This window comes from Salminus brasiliensis, chromosome 14 (genome assembly GCF_030463535.1).
Source record: "Salminus brasiliensis chromosome 14, fSalBra1.hap2, whole genome shotgun sequence".
Lineage (NCBI taxonomy): Eukaryota > Metazoa > Chordata > Actinopteri > Characiformes > Bryconidae > Salminus > Salminus brasiliensis.
Window position 1 is genome coordinate 10,031,356 of NC_132891.1, and position 21,827 is coordinate 10,053,182.

The 21,827-nt window shown below is 40.5% G+C and overlaps 1 protein-coding gene across 1 annotated transcript; it reads left to right on the forward strand.

The window, feature by feature from the left end:
• Positions 1-14,029, forward strand: tmem240a (transmembrane protein 240a). The gene is made up of 4 exons (XM_072696716.1): positions 1-210; positions 500-606; positions 4,286-4,494; positions 12,853-14,029. Exons 1-4 carry the CDS (start codon positions 154-156, stop codon positions 13,005-13,007), a joined length of 528 nt encoding a protein of 175 aa, XP_072552817.1. The 5' UTR covers positions 1-153; the 3' UTR covers positions 13,008-14,029.
• Positions 14,030-21,827: the final 7,798 nt, after the last annotated feature.

Here is a 21,827-nt window from a genome sequence, read left to right on the forward strand (position 1 = left end):
GGGCCGAGAAGATCTGGGGCCAAGCTGCCCTCCTTATGCGCCGTCCACAGCCTTCTCCCAGTCAAGGCGCCTTGATGAGCTCCTTGTCCCGGGCCACGGCGCTTTAGCTTGGGCAACGCGGGCCATCCTGGGGAGAGGAGCACGGGAGCTTTGATGCATATGATCACAACCACCATGATTTTTATGATCCTCGGTGCTTCTGTTGTAATGGTAAGTCAGCTGTGAACGCACGCCGTCATCATTCGTGTGGTCGGTTTCATACTTCAGCCTGATCTGCAAACTTGACTGAAGCGAAAGGGAAGGAAATAGAGGAGCAGAGGAGAGGAGTGAGGAGCTTGGCTCAGTGGAAGTCCAGAAAAGCCAACAGTGATCAATGCACAGCTCTGTAAACTAGCCATAGATGGTCTGGTCTTGCAGATGTGGACTGCTAGCCGGTACATGTTAAGCTGCAGTGCTTCCTATCTTACCTCCTTCTTCTCCTTCTTCTTGTTTTCTGCAGGCGATAGCGTGTCTGATGGACATGAACGCACTGCTGGATCGCTTTCACAACTACATCCTCCCGCATCTACGAGGCGAGGACCGTGTGTGCCACTGCAACTGTGGAAGGTAGGCTACACACACTCACTCCCTCACAGCACGAAATCTTAGCATTCGCTCTCAGAGGTGGCCAGACAGTAAGCCATATCCAAGGCCTACCAGATGCAGTGGAATCCAGCTCTGGCTCAGGGGTGTGACGATACGATTCTCGATTCTGAGGCCAATATTCAAGTCAGTTTGTTAAATAATTATATATTTTATGTGTTTTTTTTTCATTAAAATGATAAAAACCAATCTAAATCTAATTCTGCTCACAGATCAGTTTGGGTCAGAAAATTACGACTATAAATTGGCTCCCATTCAGAGTGGCTTGGATGGTTTAGCTCATGTTACAGGTGGGAAAATGCAGCCTTAGGCCTGGTTCCAACGTAAAGCGGACGGCTCATAGGGCACATGGCCAAAGTAACGTAAAGGCTGCATGCAAGGGCGCGTAACACTCAAAACGTTATACAACGCAGACAGTCCGCTTGGTGATGCATATGTGCAGGGGCGCTTCCAGGGATTTTGGGCCCCATAAAAAGATATTACACTGGGCCCCACAATTCTGACAATTCTGCCAGAGTACTCCATTAATAATTTTTTAGGGCCCCTGTCAGTCACAGGCTCTTAGAACCGTCCTAATCGTTCCTACCAGGTCTGGTCTGCATTGATCTTACGCTATTCCAATTCACACGTACATTTATTAAGGCTTATTCCAACAACTGTCAGTTGTTATAACACTTTATTGAGGTTAATTGATATCAAAAGGATAAAGAAGGCTTTCGTCGCTGCCACACAAAAACCTTGCATCACCAAAACATTTACAAAACTTTACATTAGGTCAGAGGTCAATGTAAAACAATTTTATTATTATTTCTATTCTTTTTTTAGTCAACGTGGAGCATTTCTATTGGTCTGTTCATCATGAAATGTTGACCAAATTTGAAGAAAACTGCCAGATTCACATTATGGCAAAACTAATTTGGCAAAAATGGAGATGCAAGGTTTTGCCTAAAAGGAACGCTTCATTAGCCTTTGTACTGGTTCATGTTAGTGCAGATTGTCATGAAAGATTTAATAAGGTGTCATGTAGCTTATTGAACACTGCTCAAGAGTAAAGTTTTACCAAGAAGTTGGACCGTTACATTAACTTGACTGAAATGTGTGATTCTGTATGTGTGTATGTACACTACATGGACAAAAGTATTGGGACACCTCCTCATCATTCATTATTCTTTCTGAAAACAAAGGCATCAAAAAAGAGTTTATCCTGCTTTTGTTGGAGTAACTGCCTCTACTGTCCAGGGAAAACTTTCTACTAGATTTTGGAACATTGCTGCAAGGATTTGATTGCATTCAGCTGATCACCACCTCACCTTATCCCTTACTCCCCAACTCATCATAAAAGTATTGCATGGAGCACCATCCATCATTCCAGAGAACACAGTTCTAGACTGCTCCACAGCTCAAAGCTGGAGAGCCTTTATACCTCTAAACCCACACCTGGCATTAGGCATGGTGTATCCATAGAGTCTGATTCTATTGCGAATACTTCTCTACAGGGACTAAACAAGCTGTGTGTGTGCATTTGCACATCTGTGTCAGCAATTGGTGCAACGTCAAGTAGCTGAATGCATTAATTAGAAGGGGTGTCTACAAACATTTAGATATCAAATGTATGTTATAATGTGAAAATGATGGACATGCATCATGGTTTCCAGTGAGTATGCAGGGTGCTACGTCTGAATGGCCATTGCCCTGTAGGTGAGACTTTAGGGATGGATCTAATTGATATCACCGTTTGCTCATTAGTGTCCCTTATGCAGGCTCACAGGACTAATTGGTCAGTTCTAGTCTTAAAAGCCCTGCATTCTCTACCCAAGGGTACTGAATCCAAAATTACTCTCAACTCTGACTGACTAAGAGTGCTTGCTGTTCGCACTGTGGCTTTACAGCTTAACACCTTAAATCCTGGCTGAAATCACATAGATGTTATGTTTATGTATTTCAGTGATGGTTTTAGTAGAGCCTCTACCATTTGATATAGGCCATGAAAGGAAACTATCCTGTGAAAACAGCCCAATTTAAAGTCTTTGTTTCTCTGATGTCACAAGAACCCACTCATTTACATCTCCATCGATTCAGCCTACTGCAGTTTTTCCCAATTCTTGTCCAATTTGAGATTTCCCACCAATTCCCACCCACTGGGACTCTCAATATTACATGGTGCTACCAGCACTGGGAGGAGGAAGGCTAGTGTGTGTTCCCTCCAATCACATGAACCCAAAGCCATCAGATACCTACACTGGCTCGTATCAGACTGAGTGATAGGGAGAGGGCCACCCACCCCACCCAGAGATGGCTATGGCATCACTGAGGATCAAACTGGTGATCCCCAAATGATTGGGCCAATGTTTAGACAGCTGTACTACATGGGACCCCTTTTTGAATGCAGGGCAGCCAATCAGAAGAGAGGTGATTTGGCTGACTGGCATAATCACAAAGGTGCATTGGCAGGAACAGAGTTCCCCACACCAAAATAGAGCCGATCATTTGTGATATTGGTTTGAATTTAATTGGGTTGAATTGTTTCTGTTAAAGGGCCATAAAAGGAAAGCCCCAAGTCTTACAGTGTATCCACCCTCGGTAGTTTTAATATACATGGACCAAAGTATTGGGACACACCTTTTAATCATTGATTTCAGATGTTTCACTCAGTCCCATTGCCACAAATGTATAAAATCAAGCACGTATCAATGCAGTCTGCCTTTATACATAGTGAAAGAAGAGCTCAGTAAATTCCAGCGTGGTACCGTAATCAGATGCCATTGTTGCAACAAGTCAGCTGGTGAAATTTCTTCCCTCCTAGATAGTCCACTATCAACTGTGAGTAGTATTATTGAAAAGTGCAAGACATTTGTGAACAACAGCAACTGAGGCACGAAGTGGCAGACCATGTAAAATTACAGAGCAGAGTTGCAGAGTGTTGAGGAACATAAAGTCGCCAATGCTCTGCTGACTAACTGCTGAGTAACTGCAGAGTTCCAGACCTGCTGGTAGAAGTGCAAAGGGGCCCAACTCTGTATTAATGCCTATGGGTTTAGAATGGGATGTCATAAAAGCTCCTGTTGGTGTAATGTGTAGGTGTCCCAATACAATACTGTCCATATGGCCCCATTCACACCTGGCATTAACATGCAACCTAGGTGAACGGGATCACCCACATCAACCGTGTTACTGCCCCAGCTGGAAAATATGTAATAACTGCATCAATCTATCTATCTGTGTCTCAGTGTGTGTGTTTCTCATAGTTTCTGTCTGTCTATCTATCTATCTATCTATATATCTATATGTCTGTCTGTCTGTCTGTCTGTCTATCTATCTATATATCTATATGTCTGTCTGTCTGTCTATCCACATTCTTAAAATTAAACTTTAAAAAGCTTCTTATAAAAGTAGTTCCCCAAACAACCATCCATTAAATGTACTTTTGGGATCCAGAAGTGGTTCTTTGGCACCGCTCCAAAGAACATTTCTGACACCTTTATTCTTAAGAGTGTGTCTGTGTGTTTTCTCTGTCTGTTTTAAGTGTGCCAGGTTTCTTTCTGCACTTTCTGAGCAGACCTGTACTGCCTGCAGTATTTTCACGCCCGTCTCTGTGTTTGTTTGTTTCTAAATGTCAAGGCCTAATGTGTTCTTTCTATCTCAGGCACCACGTCCATTATGTAATTCCATATGACGGGGACCATTCGTTGGTGGACTCTTCGGAGAACTACTTTGTGAGCGACAGTGTCACCAAGCAGGAGATGGACCTCATGCTGGGGCTGTTGCTGGGCTTCTGTATCAGCTGGCTGCTGCTGTGGCTGGACGGAGCCTTACACTGCGCTGTGAGGGCCTGGAGGGCCAGCCGCTACTATGGTGAGTGTGATGAGGCTATTCAGGTGGGGGGGGAGGCGAGCAAGGCATGTTCACGAATCAGTGCAAGGGCTGAAGGATGCGTGTGTGCATTGACTGATGTGCTGTATGATTCAAAACATGGCAGATGAAGATATTTTAGTGTGAGTGTTGAGAGAGTAACTTTGTTTGGAGAAATGATTCACGGTAACACCTCTCATGCTTAGGGAATAAATTAGAAGCTTGGAGCCTGACACTCCGTATGTCCAATGTCATGATTAATCAAGTCTTAGAAATATGAGAACACAAAAGATTGCTCTATTGCTCATCATTTATGTAAGACGATGAGAGTGGGGGAAGGAAGGGGGTGTAATGGTGGCACTAGACATTTAATCACTTTAGTTTGAGAATTATCAGCCAGTGTTGGTGGATAAACAATGCTTAAGAGGATTTGTTCATTATGGCTATGTACAGTAATCTCTGGAATACTGGAAACAACATCCAGTCCAGTTAAATGACTCCCTCTATATTTATATTTGAGGGGGCCAGATGTATATAGCTCTGCGGTAATGATGCTGTGTGATGAAAAGTGTGTGGCAAGCCCTCATTTTGTAAAGGTAAAGGCGCTACCAAGAGTTCTTTGAAGAATGCCATTTGATTCCATTAAAAACATTTTTGCTAAAACGTATGTGTGAAGAATCTTTTAAAGGATTAAAACCTTAACTCTCCAAGGCTTATTACACACTAAGGTGTATTACTCAGTAACTACAGGGACTTCTATACAAACTGGTGGGGCTAGAAGTTTGTAATAACCCTTCTGACCTGCCGGCGGGACATAGGCTCTATAAGGGGTTAAAGCAGTCAATGTAAAGGTTATTTACCAACTTAAAGGTTCTTCATACTCACAGCTGTTACAAACTGTTCTTTATGGAACCAAAAATGGTTCTTTTATCACTTTTATCACAAGCCTTTGAAGCACCTTCACTTTTTTAGAAGTGCACTGTTGATGACTTGATTTTTACAATTATTTTCATGGAGGCTTAAATTTCTTAAATTCATGGCAGCATCAAATTTGTATCTATATCTGAATACTGAATGTGCTTTCAAATATTGTCGCTGTCATGCAAAAAACACAAATCAATAGAAATGCTCCAAATTACTTGGAATAAAAACTTCCATTGAAAGTTTAGAAGGTGTAAAGTTACCATTTTTGTTTAGTTGTTCAGTTGGCGGCCATCTTTGCAACAACGCCAGGCAGTTATTTCCAGTCACACAAGACCAGGTTTCTCTCTCTATGAATGAGCATATTTTGAATCACTGCTCAAATCTGATAAAACCCACATGAGTAGTTTATAGCGGTCAGCTCAGTGATGCACAATGCACAAAAAGATGTATTTTTAGATTTTTCTGGATAATGCAGAGATATCTACGTCGAGGGAGGCTTTCCTCACTGGCACGTCCACCCTCCTCCACTGGTGGCATAATCAGCAAGCTAATTGTCTCTTTTTGCTGAAGAGCAAAAACATAAACAGACGCTATGTTAAACAGTACCTTGTGTTTCTCAGGTTTTTCATTAACTTGAGTGGTATTTTTGTCAGTGTTGTCTAAGGCTTGTGTTCTTACTAGTGTTGCACCGATACTGATACCTGGCACTTACACACAGTATTGGTATGGGCAATAGAGAGCACAGAAACCATAAAGCTTACTGATGCCCTACATTTTTTTTATAAAAATATAGATCATTTTTGTTTGCACACTTTATTATGAAACCAAATGTTTAAACAACCAACGAAAGCTGGTCATAAACAGTTATTACCATTAAACAGACATTTAATTGAACTTTTACATTGGCACTTTTTTCTTCCCTGTGGTGCTTTTTTGGTTCTAAAACCAAAAGTTGAGTTTATAATGTGGCATTTTTTTCACTGCTCTGAAATCTGAATTTTATCTGATTAATAAGCTGTTTGGTGAAGCTTCGCAAGATTATGCTTCCCTACCTGCTTGTGTTTCTGCATTGTGGCAATTTGTTCTGAAACTTTTCAAATGTGCTGTTCTTTCAAGCTTATTATCTCTTATTTGGGATAAGATATAAAAACGTACAACCTATAAAAAATGGAACACTATAAATATCAGGATTTATGGCCACCTATCAAGTATTTAAGTCAGAGTTGGTATCGGGATCGGTACTCAGTATCAGCAGATACTACCAGAAAATCGGCATTGGTATTGCTACAGGATTGGAAAGAACAAAGTGGTATCGGTGCATCCGTACATCTTACTCACCTAAAGTAAGTAAGTGAAATAATGGGTTGGTGGTCACAGTGGTCACAGATAAGGTGGGAATCATGTTTGAAAGTTCCTTAGATGGGCCCCAAATAGATGTTACAGTACTTAAATCATGTCAGCCTGCTATTGGGTTTGGCAATGTTAAAGAAACACCTCCAAACACTACTCAAGGCAATTTACGCAGTGCTGCATTACATCCAGATCAGTAAATTTCATTTAAAGGGATAAAAGAGCTCTTCATGTGTCACTATTTCTGTATTGTTGTAAGTTAGGCAGTTAGGTCCATGTTTTCTCACTTGGATCTCACTTTCCTATACAACTGAGATTTTGAATGGGCTGTTATTTATTTTTTTAAGAGACTATTATTGATTGTCACTCCATCTCAGAGACCAGTAACAATGAAAGGAATGCTTTTTAATGTTACGTGTAGTGCAATCCTGTATGTAATGAAATGTAAGAAGGTTATAGTTCAATAGACTGATGCTCTTACCCAGAGTGACTTCCATGTGAATCATGTTTCACAGCCCAAAGACTCTTATTCGTGTTGTGTGGTGTTTTTGTCCAGCTAGGAAATTGGACCCTAGTCCCCTACGGGGAGGACAGTGTTGTCTAAAAATTGTAAACACAGGGCCCAGTTTTCCAAAAGCTTCATAGTTTTTAGGCTAGGGATGGGCAATTCTGGTCCTAAAAGGCCAGATTCCTGCACAGCTTTATGCTTTTCCTGCTCAAACACTCCTGATTCTACTCACCTGTTAATTACCATGTTTAGTAGATCTGAGCAGGGAAATCATCAAACTGTGCTGGACTCTGGCCCCTGTTGGCCACCCCTAATTTAGACCATCTTACAAGGTAGAGAGAGTGCCTATTGTGGTGCTCACTCTACCATTTAACGGGGATCTTTGTGCTAAGATGTTTTTGCGAATCCCAATGGGCCCTTTCTGCTCTTGGAGATGGCAGGGCTTGTGTACTGATGGTGAATTAAATATGATGATTATTACTTTGTTTATACCATAATTAAAGTTAGATCTGTGCGTCAGTAATTTGATGTGGTTTTGATGTGTTCTCCATTAAAGAGATCTCTTCATCATTTCTAAATTCAAATATGTGCAATTTTTCAAATGTACTTGATCAATCAAGTAGTGTTTGGAAACTTAAAACTTTAAAGTTTTGTCCTTGGAGATAAGAGGCTAATTTAGTCAGTAAGCAATGGAAGCTTAACAATTTCACCAGTTAGCATTTTCAGTGGCTGTTGGTTGTACATAAAGAAAATAGTATGCTGGTGCGACACACGCTAATTACGTTTGGCATCTAAACATGAATGCATGGTGTTTTTAACCTAAATAAATAAGCTTTTCACACTACTACTACTTCATTGTTTCTAGTAGACACAGTCTAATTAGTTTGCGTTCAAACTTCTGCACTCAAGGCACGTTCTGGCACTTGGACAGCGCAACCTTGATTAGTAAAACTCACAACTGTCTCCTATGCTCCTGGCACCATCTGTTTACATACTGGGCGTGTCTTTCCAACCTCACTCACTGTCTGTGTGTAGTCATTCTCCCCAGGTTATCTTCTTTCAGTGTAAAGTGATGTAAATTTGATTTATTTGCCTAAATGGGAACAGGATCTGGTGTTCTCAGATCTGAGACACTTTCAAATGTGGTCCTAGATTAGATACAATAACTAATTTTTGACCATGCAACCTTACCAAGAATGGTCAGATCAAAACTTGTGGTTTTACTTGAATTGATATCCTGGTCTTAACGGGAACTTGTGTACCCAAACACTGCATTATATGTTTAACAAAGCCCCGGTTGGTATATAGTGCACTATTTGCGTGTAAAAGCCATAGAACCTACAAGTGAAAGTGACGCTATCAGGCAAGGCGTTAGTCTAAGCGTTAACCTAACCAAGACCCTAACTAACACCAGACGTGTCCGCTTCACCAGTTCTTCATAACCGAGCCATTTCTCTGGGTAAGGACGTTCTGGTGTTGATTTTCCCTTCTTAATTCAGCACCATTAACCACAGACGCAGGTCCTCTTCTTTGGAAGGTGGTGGATATTTGGAAGTTATGGAAGTTATATGGTGCTCCACAGCATTTGTGTTGTGTTCGTAATCCTTTTACAGTTATCGCGACACCCTGTAGTTGATCATATTATACTACTCACTGTATGTTTATCACTGTGGTTGTAAATCTGTATCAGTGGATCTGTTGTACAGGAAATAAACAAAAATGGCCACCCACACTGTTTAATGGAAAATAAGGTGGTTAGAAATGAAGAAATGCATATTGTATAGATAACAGCAGTAGTAGTGGCCATCTTTAAGCTTGACATCAACATCAGACACCACAAAGCAAGTCTATTTGAATTCAATGAACAACTCAAATGTGTAATGATTTTATGATAATAGGTAAAAATCACCCCCAAATTTCCAATTCATAATCTCTGGCACCTAAATGTGCCGCATAATACACAAGTCCTGCTTCATCGGATATGGTGTTGCGCTTATTGAAGTGAAAAGTGTGTTTTGGGTCGATGCAAGTGAACCACCAGGCAACACAGCAGTTGTTTGTTACAGTCATCTCGGCCCGCAGGGGCGGAGAGGTACATATGTTGTGTCTGGAAATGTTAGTGCCTCTTTCAAAAAGAAGGCTTTCAGTTTCCGCTTGTGCTAACCATCCCATGGGTAGTTGTTTGGAGATCATCTTGGGTAAATGGAGTGTCAGAGGAGGGTTAAAAATGGAAAGAAACAGAAGTAGGTTAAAAAGGACTGGACAGGTTTTCTTTTAATAATTCAGCTGTGCGTAGAGATCGTCGAAGTCACACTGGGATGTATGTGGCCTACGATTACATTCAGGACGTACAATAAACATAACAATAGCAAACAAAGAAAATAGACATTGCTATTACGTCGGTGTCATACAAAAAAAATCTCCTTTACAGGACAAAGAAAACCCCTTTTTTACTAGGACAATGGAAGATTTCATTCCATGTTAATTTGGAGCATTTCTATTGGTCCATTTATCATGAGATCTTGACACTGTGTAAAAACAAGTGCCAGGTTTAAGTTAAAAATGTGAAAAACAGCAAACATATGTTTGGAGGAAAAAGGAACTGCATTTATGTTGCATTACTGCATTTACACCTTGCCAACTGTGAAACATTGTGGTGGATCTAGGGTTGTGCTACTTCCAGTGACATTGGCACTATTGCATGAGGCAGAGGCAGGAATGGATTCCACAAAATACCATCAAATCCTGGATGCAAATGTTATAAGGCTGAAGCTGAAAACATTTCTTTAACAGGACAGTTATCCAAAACATGCAGTACCTCAAAATCCACCATGGACTACCTAAAGAGACACAACAGAAGCTTCTGGAATGGCCCTTACTGTCCGTTTAGTCTTTTTACTGAAACCCAACAAAACTAGCGGTATTGGCTTCTATTGAATCCTATCGATGCAATTAGAATACTGTAATTTTGTAGTAAATTCTACTACAACTACAATGGTGCTAATAATAATAACTGATACAGTGATCAACATGGGAACGGATTAACAGAAATTGTGAAGGCAACTGTAGCATAATTAGCACAGCGCACCACTGCCTGTAATGTAAAGCACATGTCTGTTGTTATGGTTGTATCTTAAACCATTATCTTTTCTACTGAGCCCCAGGAGGCCCCTCTTTTTTAAACGATTACATAACTGGGCTTTAATTCACCACAATTGCGCCCTAAAGTCGTAACAGATGTAACGACATTATAATGCATCTCTCTGCATACAGGGAAATATTGATTCTCGGAATAGTAGATGAGGAACTGTGGGGATGCCCCTGTTGTGGAGCACACCATGGCTTTGAAAGCGTGACGTTGATGGCAGGTCAGCCTCATTTAGCCTCTCTAAGATAAAGAGTGAAGGTTAGGTTGTGTTGAGAAAGAGAGAGAGGGAGAGAGAGAGAGAGAGAGAGACAGAGACAGAGACAGAGAGGGAGAGAACAGAGGGGGGGAGATGCTGTCATATCCCCACCCCCCACTTGTGAACACACATACACATACACATACACACACACATACACACACACATACACACACTTTCACTCCCTCCTGCACCCTCTTGCTTCGTGAGTGCTAAAAATAGAAAGGGAGCAGCTGGAAAGAGAAGGCAAGCAAGGGGGGAGACATGTGTGAGTGAGAAGACACACACACACACACACACACACACCCACTGCATAGAGGAGTACACATTGATTTTTTTTTATAGCTCTCATTCTCTAATTCCATCTCTCCCCCACCCATTCCTCCACAGTTCACTGGCAGAAGTCCTCGCCGTGTCTCCTTGCGTTTCTCCTTTATGCTCAATCAGTTCTCGATTTATTGGTTTATTTTCTATGTAAACTGGGCTCGGTATACTGGGTGGTCTGGTTGTATCGAGCATGTTAATGGGGATACTAAAAAAATGCAGGTAAACAGGGCAGGTAGTGACTTAGCACAGCTGCACGCTATACTAATTCAAACCGAGCCTCTACTGCGTCAGCTCCACACTCTTCATTACGATTGCATTCACGTGTGCTTCCTCTGTCAGCGGGGGTAGTTTGTTTTTATTCAAATGAAGGATTTGAAAAATGTGGCCCTTATTTATTAGCTCCTTCTGAATACCCTTCACGAGAGTCCTTGTGCATGGCATGCCCGTAGAATGCTATAAATAACCATCCCCTCCTTTCTGGCTTGGCCATTGGTGAGGGGCAGGGCTGTCTGGGGATCTCTTTCTTTCTCTGTCTTTCAGCGTCTCTCTCTCTCTCTCTCTCTCTCTCTCTCTCTCTCGCTCGCTCTCTTACTCTGATTAGTCTGGTGTCTACTATTGTAGCTCTCCATACTTACCATACATTTTTTACATTTTTCTAATTGTGGTGGTGTTTATTTAGCAAATGATGCAATTACTGTAATATCTGTAATATCTGTAATATCAAAACCTCACTTTTTTCCAATTTTGTTTTACACTATTTCAAAACCAACACCCACTTCTATTTACATTTCAGAATGGATGGACCAATAAAAATGATCCAAAATCACCTGGAATAAAATAAAATATAGTAAGGTGCATTGGGCCTCATTCTCCAATATCTTCATATAAATTGTCTTATATGTGTTCTTGAGAAAAGGCTACGTCGGATTATTATAGGGATTTAAACTGTAGAATTGTCTGCAGTTCTGCTCTTATAATGATAAATTATCCCATAAAATGAAAACAATCCCAAATGAGGAACACTGGTGAACTGTGTTTGTGGGTTTTAAGAAGAAATTATCTTCTGTTTAAGTAAAAAAAATAATAATAATAATTCACACGATTGATCACCAGATGTTGTTGGTCGGCCAAGATAGCGTTTGATATCTGATGTGTGCTTCTTTTGTTTATAGTGGGAGATGCTAGGCTAACGTTGCTTACACACACTGGACCTCAGTAAATACTCAGTACAGATTTTAGTGTATTTTCAGAAATCAGTTAAGTAACATGTGATGACGTTTAAACATTTAAGAGACATTTGGATACAGTTTTCCAGCTTTTCAGCTCTGTGGAGATTTATGTGGAGGTTTATTTTTGTTCATGCCGTGTTCTAAACCACATCAATTTGTCTGTGCAAAACAAATGAAGATATGGATGTGTTTTAAATGGGTTGATAGATGTTTTAGGGATGTATTTACATCAGATTAGATGTAAATCGTCCAGTATCTGTTAGCAACATTAGCCTAGCATCCCCCTTTCTAACCTGAAAAAGCACATGTCAAATAGCAAACCTGTCTGCATCTGGGATGCGTGATGAATCCTATAATTTTTTGACTTTTTGACAGACTACTTATTTTACCATTTTAAGGATCTAACTTCAACCCTGGTCCTGAGATCTGCCTTCCATCTAGGGTATCAGGTTAGAGGCTGGTTGGAACTAAACCAACCTCTCTAGGAAAGCAGATCTATAAGAGAGGGGGGTTGGTGATTACAGTTCTAGGACATTGGTCCAAAGAGCTGTTATTAAGACAGGACAGAACTAATGAACTAATTAATGAATGGACTTCTTTTGTTCCTCTGCATTCACAGACACACCGTCCTGGTCCTGGCTCCCTCAGTTCTGTAACCTGCGGGACCTCCGTAGACGTGCACAGTTACGACAACTGGAGGACTCCAGTGGAAACATGGTGCACATCAAGCAGAAGCTCTACCATAACGGCCACCCCAGCCCCCGTCACCTTTGACTCTCAACAGCAGTACCCCCTTCCCAACTTTCCCATCACCAAATGCTGCCTCAGAGACCCTCTTCAACAGTCCCACTACTGTCAGAACCACCTTCTAGACTTTCTATGGCCACTCGACACAGTCCAGTATTTGCGGAAAAAAAAGAAAACTAAAACTCAAGAGGAAAGAAACGTAACTGTTGTCCACGCACCATGTTCGTGGGGGAGGTTGGGGAGGGGGTGGAGGTAAGATGTTTGGGGGTCTTTTTTTCTGTACAGGCATTGTCATTTTTTAATTGTTAAATCTAGGCATGCACTTTTAAAATGGGGTGGGACCCACGTATACAGTGTTTAAATGGGGCAGTGAGCCTAGGGTGATTTTCATTTTCAGTCTCTTTTGCTTTTTTCATCGGAATGGATTTTGGGACACATGTGGGCGGGGCTGATGAGCGCAAGGGTGGGAAAGGGTGTCATGGTTTTTGTGATGGCGTAGTTAAAAGATGACTGCTTCTGTAAATAGTTATACATATTGTTTTATGGGACTTAAGTCAACACACAGGGTTGGGGGGAGGGGCATTAGAAACGAGCTATTATTCGTGTGCCAAGAAAACGGGCGAACGGAGAGTGAATAAAAAAAAAGTGTGAAAGCAGAAGTGAGACATGGATGAAAACGGATCTCTGTAAAATAATGACTGATCAGCTTTGTTACCTAGTGAAATCAATGAATGTATGTAATTTTATCTGTAAATAAAGGAGACGGAGGGAGAGGCCAGTTGCTGGGTCAGGGCTCTTTGTGTTGGACTGAACGTATCTGAGTTACAGCCAGAGAGAGAGCCTTCAGCACTTGCCTTGTCTTCCCTTCACTGTGTCCAGTAACCCGTCCAGGTCTCCTTTTAAATAACTCCCGAGTCAAACAAGAGCAAACCAGCTTGCCAGCACAGAGAGCCCTGACCCACTTTCCCCTTCCTCTCCATGTCCAGACATTGCTGTTGTGAAGATGAAATGTCTGTTTTATTAAAAGTGCCATTGAAGCACAACAGTGACCCCTATTGTGGAGACGCGTTATTTCCAGACACTCTCACCATCCAGCTGTGGGCACAAACTCTCCGTTTCCAGCGTCCGGTTTTGACATTATCTCACAAACTGACAGGAAAACACAACAAAATTAGCTGAAGCTAACTCCAAACACTTTTTTCCAGCTTTCCAGCTAATTCCCGATTCAAGCAAAAAGAATGAAGAATCATAGCTTTTTTCCTCCCCTGCAGAATTGATGCTGTGGGAATGGAAGGCTTTCTCATGCATTGCATAATACATAGGACTCAACTGTGTCACAGGAATGTGAAACAGGCCTAGATAATAACATCATCCTCTTTAAAATCATGATCGTCATCATCAGCACACACAAATACGTGATTTTGGTGCTTGTGGCCTGTTTTTTCAGAATTGTCTGAAGGTAAAGGTAAATTAACGTTTAGTAAATCTTTTGTGAAAATATAATTAAGTGATCACTGTAAAAATTATTTGTCCGTTAAGCCTTAAAAATTAGCTCAAATAAATACTTTGACTGTACCATTATTTCATTTATAGTATTTAGCTGACTTGAATAAACCTAGGGCAACTGCTTGTAACTACCTGCAGTAATTTCTTTTTTATTTTATTATGTTAAAGTGATGGTTAGAGTGCATCAGTGTTTCTATTCCCAGTTTTTACTTTTTTAAATGTATTTTACACTACATCTTTTGTCTAGATCTGCTCTGTCCAACCGAATCTCTATATATCAGTCATCCCTCTCACCTCTCCCACAACACGCAGGATTCTTCTACATCCTGATTTCTCTCCCTAACGCCTGCAATTTACATACAATATCCCAGAAATCAGAGTTATGTATATCAGGCTCCCTCATACACTTTTTGGTAGCAAGCGAGTGAGACAGAGTGAGTAAGAGATAGACGTAGCGAGAGAGCACAACGAAACAAAGAGAGCATCCTGACTGGTCTCTCTTTTTGCTCAGCAGACCTTTCACTGTCACCGTTCACTGTGGGCTGGATGTAAAGTCAGCCGCTCTCATTCTTTGTGCATCAGTTCAGTTTAGTGTTCAGAACAGATAATGAACTACCCCTGCCTAAAGGGTCCGAATATCGACAATGATACTGCCCTGTTTACAACAGTGATTTTTCTATTGCCCATGGGGGGGTTAAATCACCCTAAAAAGACAGGCCGAGGTGAGTTAACAGCTGTCATTCTTTCATTATCATAGCTAATGTTATATACTAATGCTGCCTTTCATTTGAACTGGGATGTTGGATTTTCCAAGTTCCAAGAAGGAAATTTGAACTGGAACGCCTCCATAAGTCTGATTTTCTACTCGTAATGTCAGGAGAGCTTCACCTACACGCCTACACGTACAGTTTATTAGCACTTCATCATGTCATACACTCAGTACTGCCCGACTTCTATCTGTGGACGTGTTTCCATTATGTTTAGATGCACCAAATACTGTATAATGCATCGTTATAAACTGGTCTCGCTAACAATGCTAACCTAACATAAAAACTCCAGTTGTTGCTTGTTGCTACATCAGTGAAATGTGTTTTTGCAGGGTGGGGTGTCTGATAGCTATTTGAAATGCAATTATATTCCTGAGTCTTACCGGATAGTGTGTCGGTGTCTGCTTAACACAGTAGAGAGAAGAGATAGTGAAAGGCAGTCAGCTGGGTTTTGCTTCTAGCCTAGCACCATGCTTACTCACTTCAATGTCTTTCACTTTTTATGGTACACGACAAAGGAAAAAACACACTTTGCAAGTAGACAACTCAAAAACTCTTAGAAGTTTTTGAGTTTGATTTTTTTTAACCAGCTAGCTAGCTAATATTTAACAGCAGTTGATATCAGTTCTAGCCACCCAACATTGAGGCCACACAACCAATCCTTATGCCAAACAGCAATGTACCCCCGAGATATCTGGAAGGAATGACTACACACTGACGGTGAGTGAAGGGGGTGGGAATATGCAAATAATGATGCCAGGAGCCAATAGAAAAGGAGTTTACCTCAAAATGTAGCTCATTCAAACCCACTGTATTTAATTATTGAAACAGCACAGCTGACACCGTTCATGTACTTGTTAAGAAACATCACCTTGTGAGTCTTTTACTGTCATGGTTTATTACAGTGCATTTTAATTATTATTTTATTTATTTTTTATTTTTTATTGCATTTATTTATTATTATTATTATGTATTAATTTATTTAGTATTTATTTATACAAGTGTAGTCTAAAGGTGATGTGCTGCTCTCTAGTATCAACAACTCTGTGTGGGCTAGTGGGCTGGGTATATGTATACAATTTTGAGGGTGTAAAAAATAACTCAAGTCTAGACTGTTACATCACAGTTTGGGAGTTTTGAAATCGGCCAGTTTTGAGAATGCTGTATTTTCTTTTAAATAAAGAGACGTGAACAACTTAATGAACAATCAAACAATGGCCAAGAAAAAAAACGTTTTTCTATTCTAGGACACTTTAATTGTTATTTTTTTGGAAAGCAGCAACAACTACAAGTTTGTGATGTGAATTATTTGTTTTATAAAGCGTTTGTAGAAAACTGTTGAACATCTTTTTAGTGCAAAGGCTGCACCTGTTCCCCTGGGGGGTATGTGAATGCAGAGGAACAAAAAGGGGGGGGGGGGTCTCCAGTGGTCTCCAGTGGTGTTCTACACAACCAAATGAAGCTGAATCGGTCACCTCTTACTTTACTGTAGGAGCTATTCTGATTACATTACTGATACATCTTCTATAAATGAAAAATTTGATTTTTCATGGCTAACAATTAAAAGTACCCAGCTTTCTTCATAAGTGGAAAGGCAGCAGTTTCAGCTGATTACTCTGACAACTTCATCTCCATTACAGCTGGGACTCCGGCTACAGTCTCTGGAACAGCAGGTGTTGTCTCTGCCACGTTTAATGTCTGCATTCCCTCCATCACTCCGCCTCAATGAGAGCTGTCATTTATGACGATGATGAAGTTGAAGCTGCTGTTAAACCAGTTTTAGTACCCACGTCTGTTTAGTTAACCCTTTGTTTATCTTTCCATTAACAACTTTCTTTTCTATGCTTATGCCACTATAGTGCTTAAATGCAAACATTGTGTCAGTCAAGATAAATAGATTGAGCATGTGGGGTCACTTTCCTGGTTTGTGTCCAGAGTGCTGGGTAGTTTTTTAATATGTGAGTGTTTCACAGTAACCTAGCCAACAGTCTGTGCACTCTCCCCTCATCACTGTTAAGCAATGTAAAAAAAGAGGTTGTGGCTGGTCACTTTTAGTATCAAAAGCATTGCCAGTGCATTTAACCAGAATGAACTTGTTGAGACTAGACCTTAAATCACTACTCGTCTCTTAGTGTTTAGTATATTACAGTGGATAAAGTGTAAGTATTGGTAACAACATGCTAGAATATCCATGGTTAACCAAGTATACTACATTTTATTATACTACAGTTGCACTAAAGTGTACTTGCAGGCAGACTTATGATCAATGCACTTAAAAAGTGCCAGAATTGAAAACTATTTCTGGACTTATTATGCTTTAATTGTTAAAAAAGAGCCCTTTGTGTACTTAGGTGGTCTTTAAACACACTACTACATCCCTGCAATAAAATGAAAACATTCGAAAAATTTTGGAAAAGTATATGTATGAGCAGTAAGCAAGTAATGTATAGGCAGTGTGCTGTGTTGCTTTCTAATATGGAGTAATATGTAATATGGAGTCATGCTGTCAGTGTTTGTGGTGATTATTAATAATATCTGTGATTTTAGATTAGATTTGAAGGACAAACACAAGTGAAACTAATGTGGGTTGACACACACACACACACATTCTTTTAGAAACAATAACATCTGTCTTTGTAAATGCTGAGAGCATAATACCATAGTAGTGCATTAAATCCACTGCAGAATTCTGCCACATAGCAACCAACTCCCCCAATCTCCAATACATAAGCTGTACTACCTCAGTAACCCACAGGTTACAAGTGCACACATAGGGGATGGTAGGTTGGAGGGAAGGACTTCACTCTGATGGTGAGTAAAGGGGTGGAACAACACGCCCAGTATGCAAATAGGTGGTGTCAGGAGCCAATGGAAAAGTTGTGAGTTTTACTCCAATAGGTTGTATTCCATACAAACCCACTGTACATTACTGACCCAACACAACGGACTCAGTTACTGGACTTGTTGAGAAACATCAACATAAGAGAGATGATTAAATCCAACACCAGTGCAGTTTATTTTTTGTCCATTTGCAGGGGCAACCCAATAAACTAAACTAGTGTAAGTTGACTAAACTCAAATATCTGTAAAATGATCACAGGAGATACATTTAGCTAGTTTGTATTGGCTAGGATCCAAAAGATTCCTTACATTATGTTTAGATCAGTGTTTCTTTACCCTTGTCCTTGACCCTAGGTGTGATTCTAAATACCAGGAACCCTACATTAATTGAGTATTTTGGCAGAATTTTTAGAGAAAATCCCCAAATCCCAGACAGAGCCTCTGGTTTGGGGATTGAGGGTGCATTTCCAGACTCATGTTTGGGCAGTGCATTTGCACCTTTACCATAGGTTCCTGACATTATCTGTTTTCATACTAGGTGTCTTTTTACCCTCACTCACCATCAGTATGTAATCCTGTCCAGTTGTTCCTCACAGGCTACAACATAACCACTAGATATGTGATTATAAAGTACACTATTATTGTCTGCCTAGTACCTCTTAGTGTTGAAGGCTGTATAGGCAGTGTGCTGTGTTGCTTTCTAATAGTAATATGGAGTCATGCTGTCAGTGTTTGTGGTGATAATAATTATTAATAATATCTGTGATTTTAGATTCAATTTGATGGACAAACACAAATGAAACTAATGTGGGTTGATACACACATACACACAAACAGTTTTGTGTAGCTCCAAAAAGATATTTTCATGTTGAACAAAACACAATTCAGTTGTGCAAAGCTAAATGGTTTTAGCATAGGTCATTGCCTTGATCCCACTCTAATCAAAAATAGATGTTTTTAAATAGGCTAATGGTAGAGTACAGCTTAAAATTAATTTCATTATGGACAGTGGCTTCAGACAACTGGATCACCTACACCTTTAGATTAACCTATTATACATAAGTCGTGTATGGGCTTTACAGCATTCAGCCAGCACAAAGCCACAGCCAGTGAGTAAAATAGCCTTCACCACTGAAAACCATTGCACAGCATAGCAAGCTCTCCCTAAAGGCAAGTACCCTGGGGGATGACTACACATTGAAGTGAGTGAAGGGGAGACACGCCCAGTATGCAAATACAGTGTGACAGGAGCCAATGGGAAAGGTACAAGCTTTACTTATCAAGCTTGCCCTGCCCAAACATAAGGTACATGAATTCTCCACCAAGCCCTAAAACTGCTCTCTTGAGCCCCAAATCATCAGTGGCCAATGAGATTAGTTATTTACATTTACATTTAAGGCATTTAGCGGACGCTCTTATCCAGAGCGACTTACAAGGTGACTCGTATTACAGAGGTGGGCCAATGTAGTGTTAGGAGTCTTGCCCAGGGACTCTTATTGGTGTAGCACAGGATAGTCATCCAGACTGGGAATCGAACCCTGGTCTCCCACATGGTGTAATAGCTCATTAGCTGCCAGTGGTTTTATCTGTTGTGCCACACCAACCACTATCTGTTGTGCCACGCCCATAACCACAGTTATGGGCGTGACCATGCCTGAAGTTTGAAAGGAAACAAGTTGCTTTGGCCCTGTTGCAGTACTCGCACTTACACCCTCTCACCCCTCGTTTGCAAATGCCCTCTAGGTGTACAAAGCTGTAGGGCAGGGGTTGGCAATTTTAGATTCTGCACATTTTCCTGCTTTTCCTGCTCGAGCACACTTGATTCAACTCACCTGTTTATTGCAAGAATTAGCAGGCCTGTTAAAGCAGTAAAATCAGGAAACCGCTGGATTCCAGACCCCGTTGCCAAACCCCTGCCTTAGGGTGTCCCATTTCTTTGCATTTCGCCAACAATGGTGCTCACAAGCTCACTGTATGAGCATGTGATGCACATCTCTTGTAAATCCACATTAACCCACAGTACCATGAAGGCAATTACCCATGTTCCACTGCGATCCCATTACTTTCCTCAACTAGACCAACCGAAAAAATGGAGAAAAAATTCTCTCATCCTTTTAATGAATCTCTCCTACTGACCGCTTCTCCAGTTTAGCAGCAGCTCAGTGAAAATAGCAGTGACCGGTAAATCCAACGTTGTAGCAACTGCAGTAATTAGGGTTTCACTCCAGTGTGGTATATAGGTGAAAGGTCATGATTGGGACGTCCCAATTTTGAACTAAACTCTCAGACACCCCCTTTAAACACCATTGGACAACTAGCTGGAGCTATATTATAGTAAGTGTTTAGGGAGATTCATGCATTCATGTTCAGATACAAAAACGTAACAGATGAGTGTCCGACCAGCATACTAGCTATTTTCTTTAAGTAAAACCAACAGCTACTCAATAATCTAATTCAAGCACATTTTATTAAATCAGTAATTAGTAAAAGACAAAACAAAAAAAATCAATAACATAAAAAAGACAAAAATCTTAGACACCTACTGAGCAAGCCAGCAGCGACAGTGGCAAGGAAAAACTCCCCCAGAGCTGGAGGAAGAAACCTTGGGAGGAACCAAGACTCACAAGGGGGACCCATCATCCTGAACTATTAATAAATTATTGAAAAACGTACAAATATAATTTAATATAATAATCATGGTGTAGTATAACTTACGTTAATAGAGGTAATATTAATAGTGGTGGATAGTTAAGAGTCCATTTAGGTTTGAACATGGTCATTAGGCAGGTAGCCTTTTGTTTTGAGTGTACGCTGGTTGAATAATGAGGCTCGTCAGGTTTTAGACGAGTTGGGCATGTAAGGCTAACAGCCTAAAAAACAAAGGCCCTCAATGATTTTTGGTAAGGTAGCTATAGAGCAAAAGGAAAACCTTTAAGGGGTGTTAAACATACACATAAGGTGGCGGCTCTTTCAGCTTCCTTCACATAGCTACATATATAGCACATATAAGTAGTCATACTTAGTGGTATCAATCAATTAAAAAGTTAATCACAACAATATACTGCAATTAATTTAAAATGCTAGCCAGCTAGCATGTCGTTGAATTTTTGGGCTGGAGGGCCAGTACAGTTTTATTTATCATTATTATTTTTTAATAATATCTCTTTATCTTTAGCCTCGAACACAATGAAGCTCGGACAGAAACTTTGATAGGAAAACTGCTTCAACAATTTTTTAGGAGATAAGTGGTTAATCAGTCATTGGGCTGGATTAAGCTAAGAGCTAGGAGAGCGATAGAGGTAGGGGGAGGGGAGAGAGAATGAGAGTTAGTTATAAAATTTAATCCATATTTCATCATAAATAAAGTGCAATCTACCCTCTGAGCTCAACGGTAGTGACTCTGTGTTTTATGTTTCGCCAAATAACACCGCTAATATATTACTAGGCCCTGTAAAGACAGAGATGTACGGGAGGCAGTTGAGGCCACACTTGGTAAGAAGATTAATTTGCGTTAAAGAAAAGATTAACTCGTTAAAGTCTGCAGATTAATCATGTTAGCATTAACAGCACTAGTAATACAGAATAACAGCCAACCAAGAGTTAATGACTTTAAACTGAGACAGATTTAGAGTTAGTGTTGTCTCAATACTGGACTTTCCATCTTGGACACAATATGGCAGTACAAAAGCAATATCCTGTCCACACTGTTCCCAGGCCAGCTGCGTCGTGACAG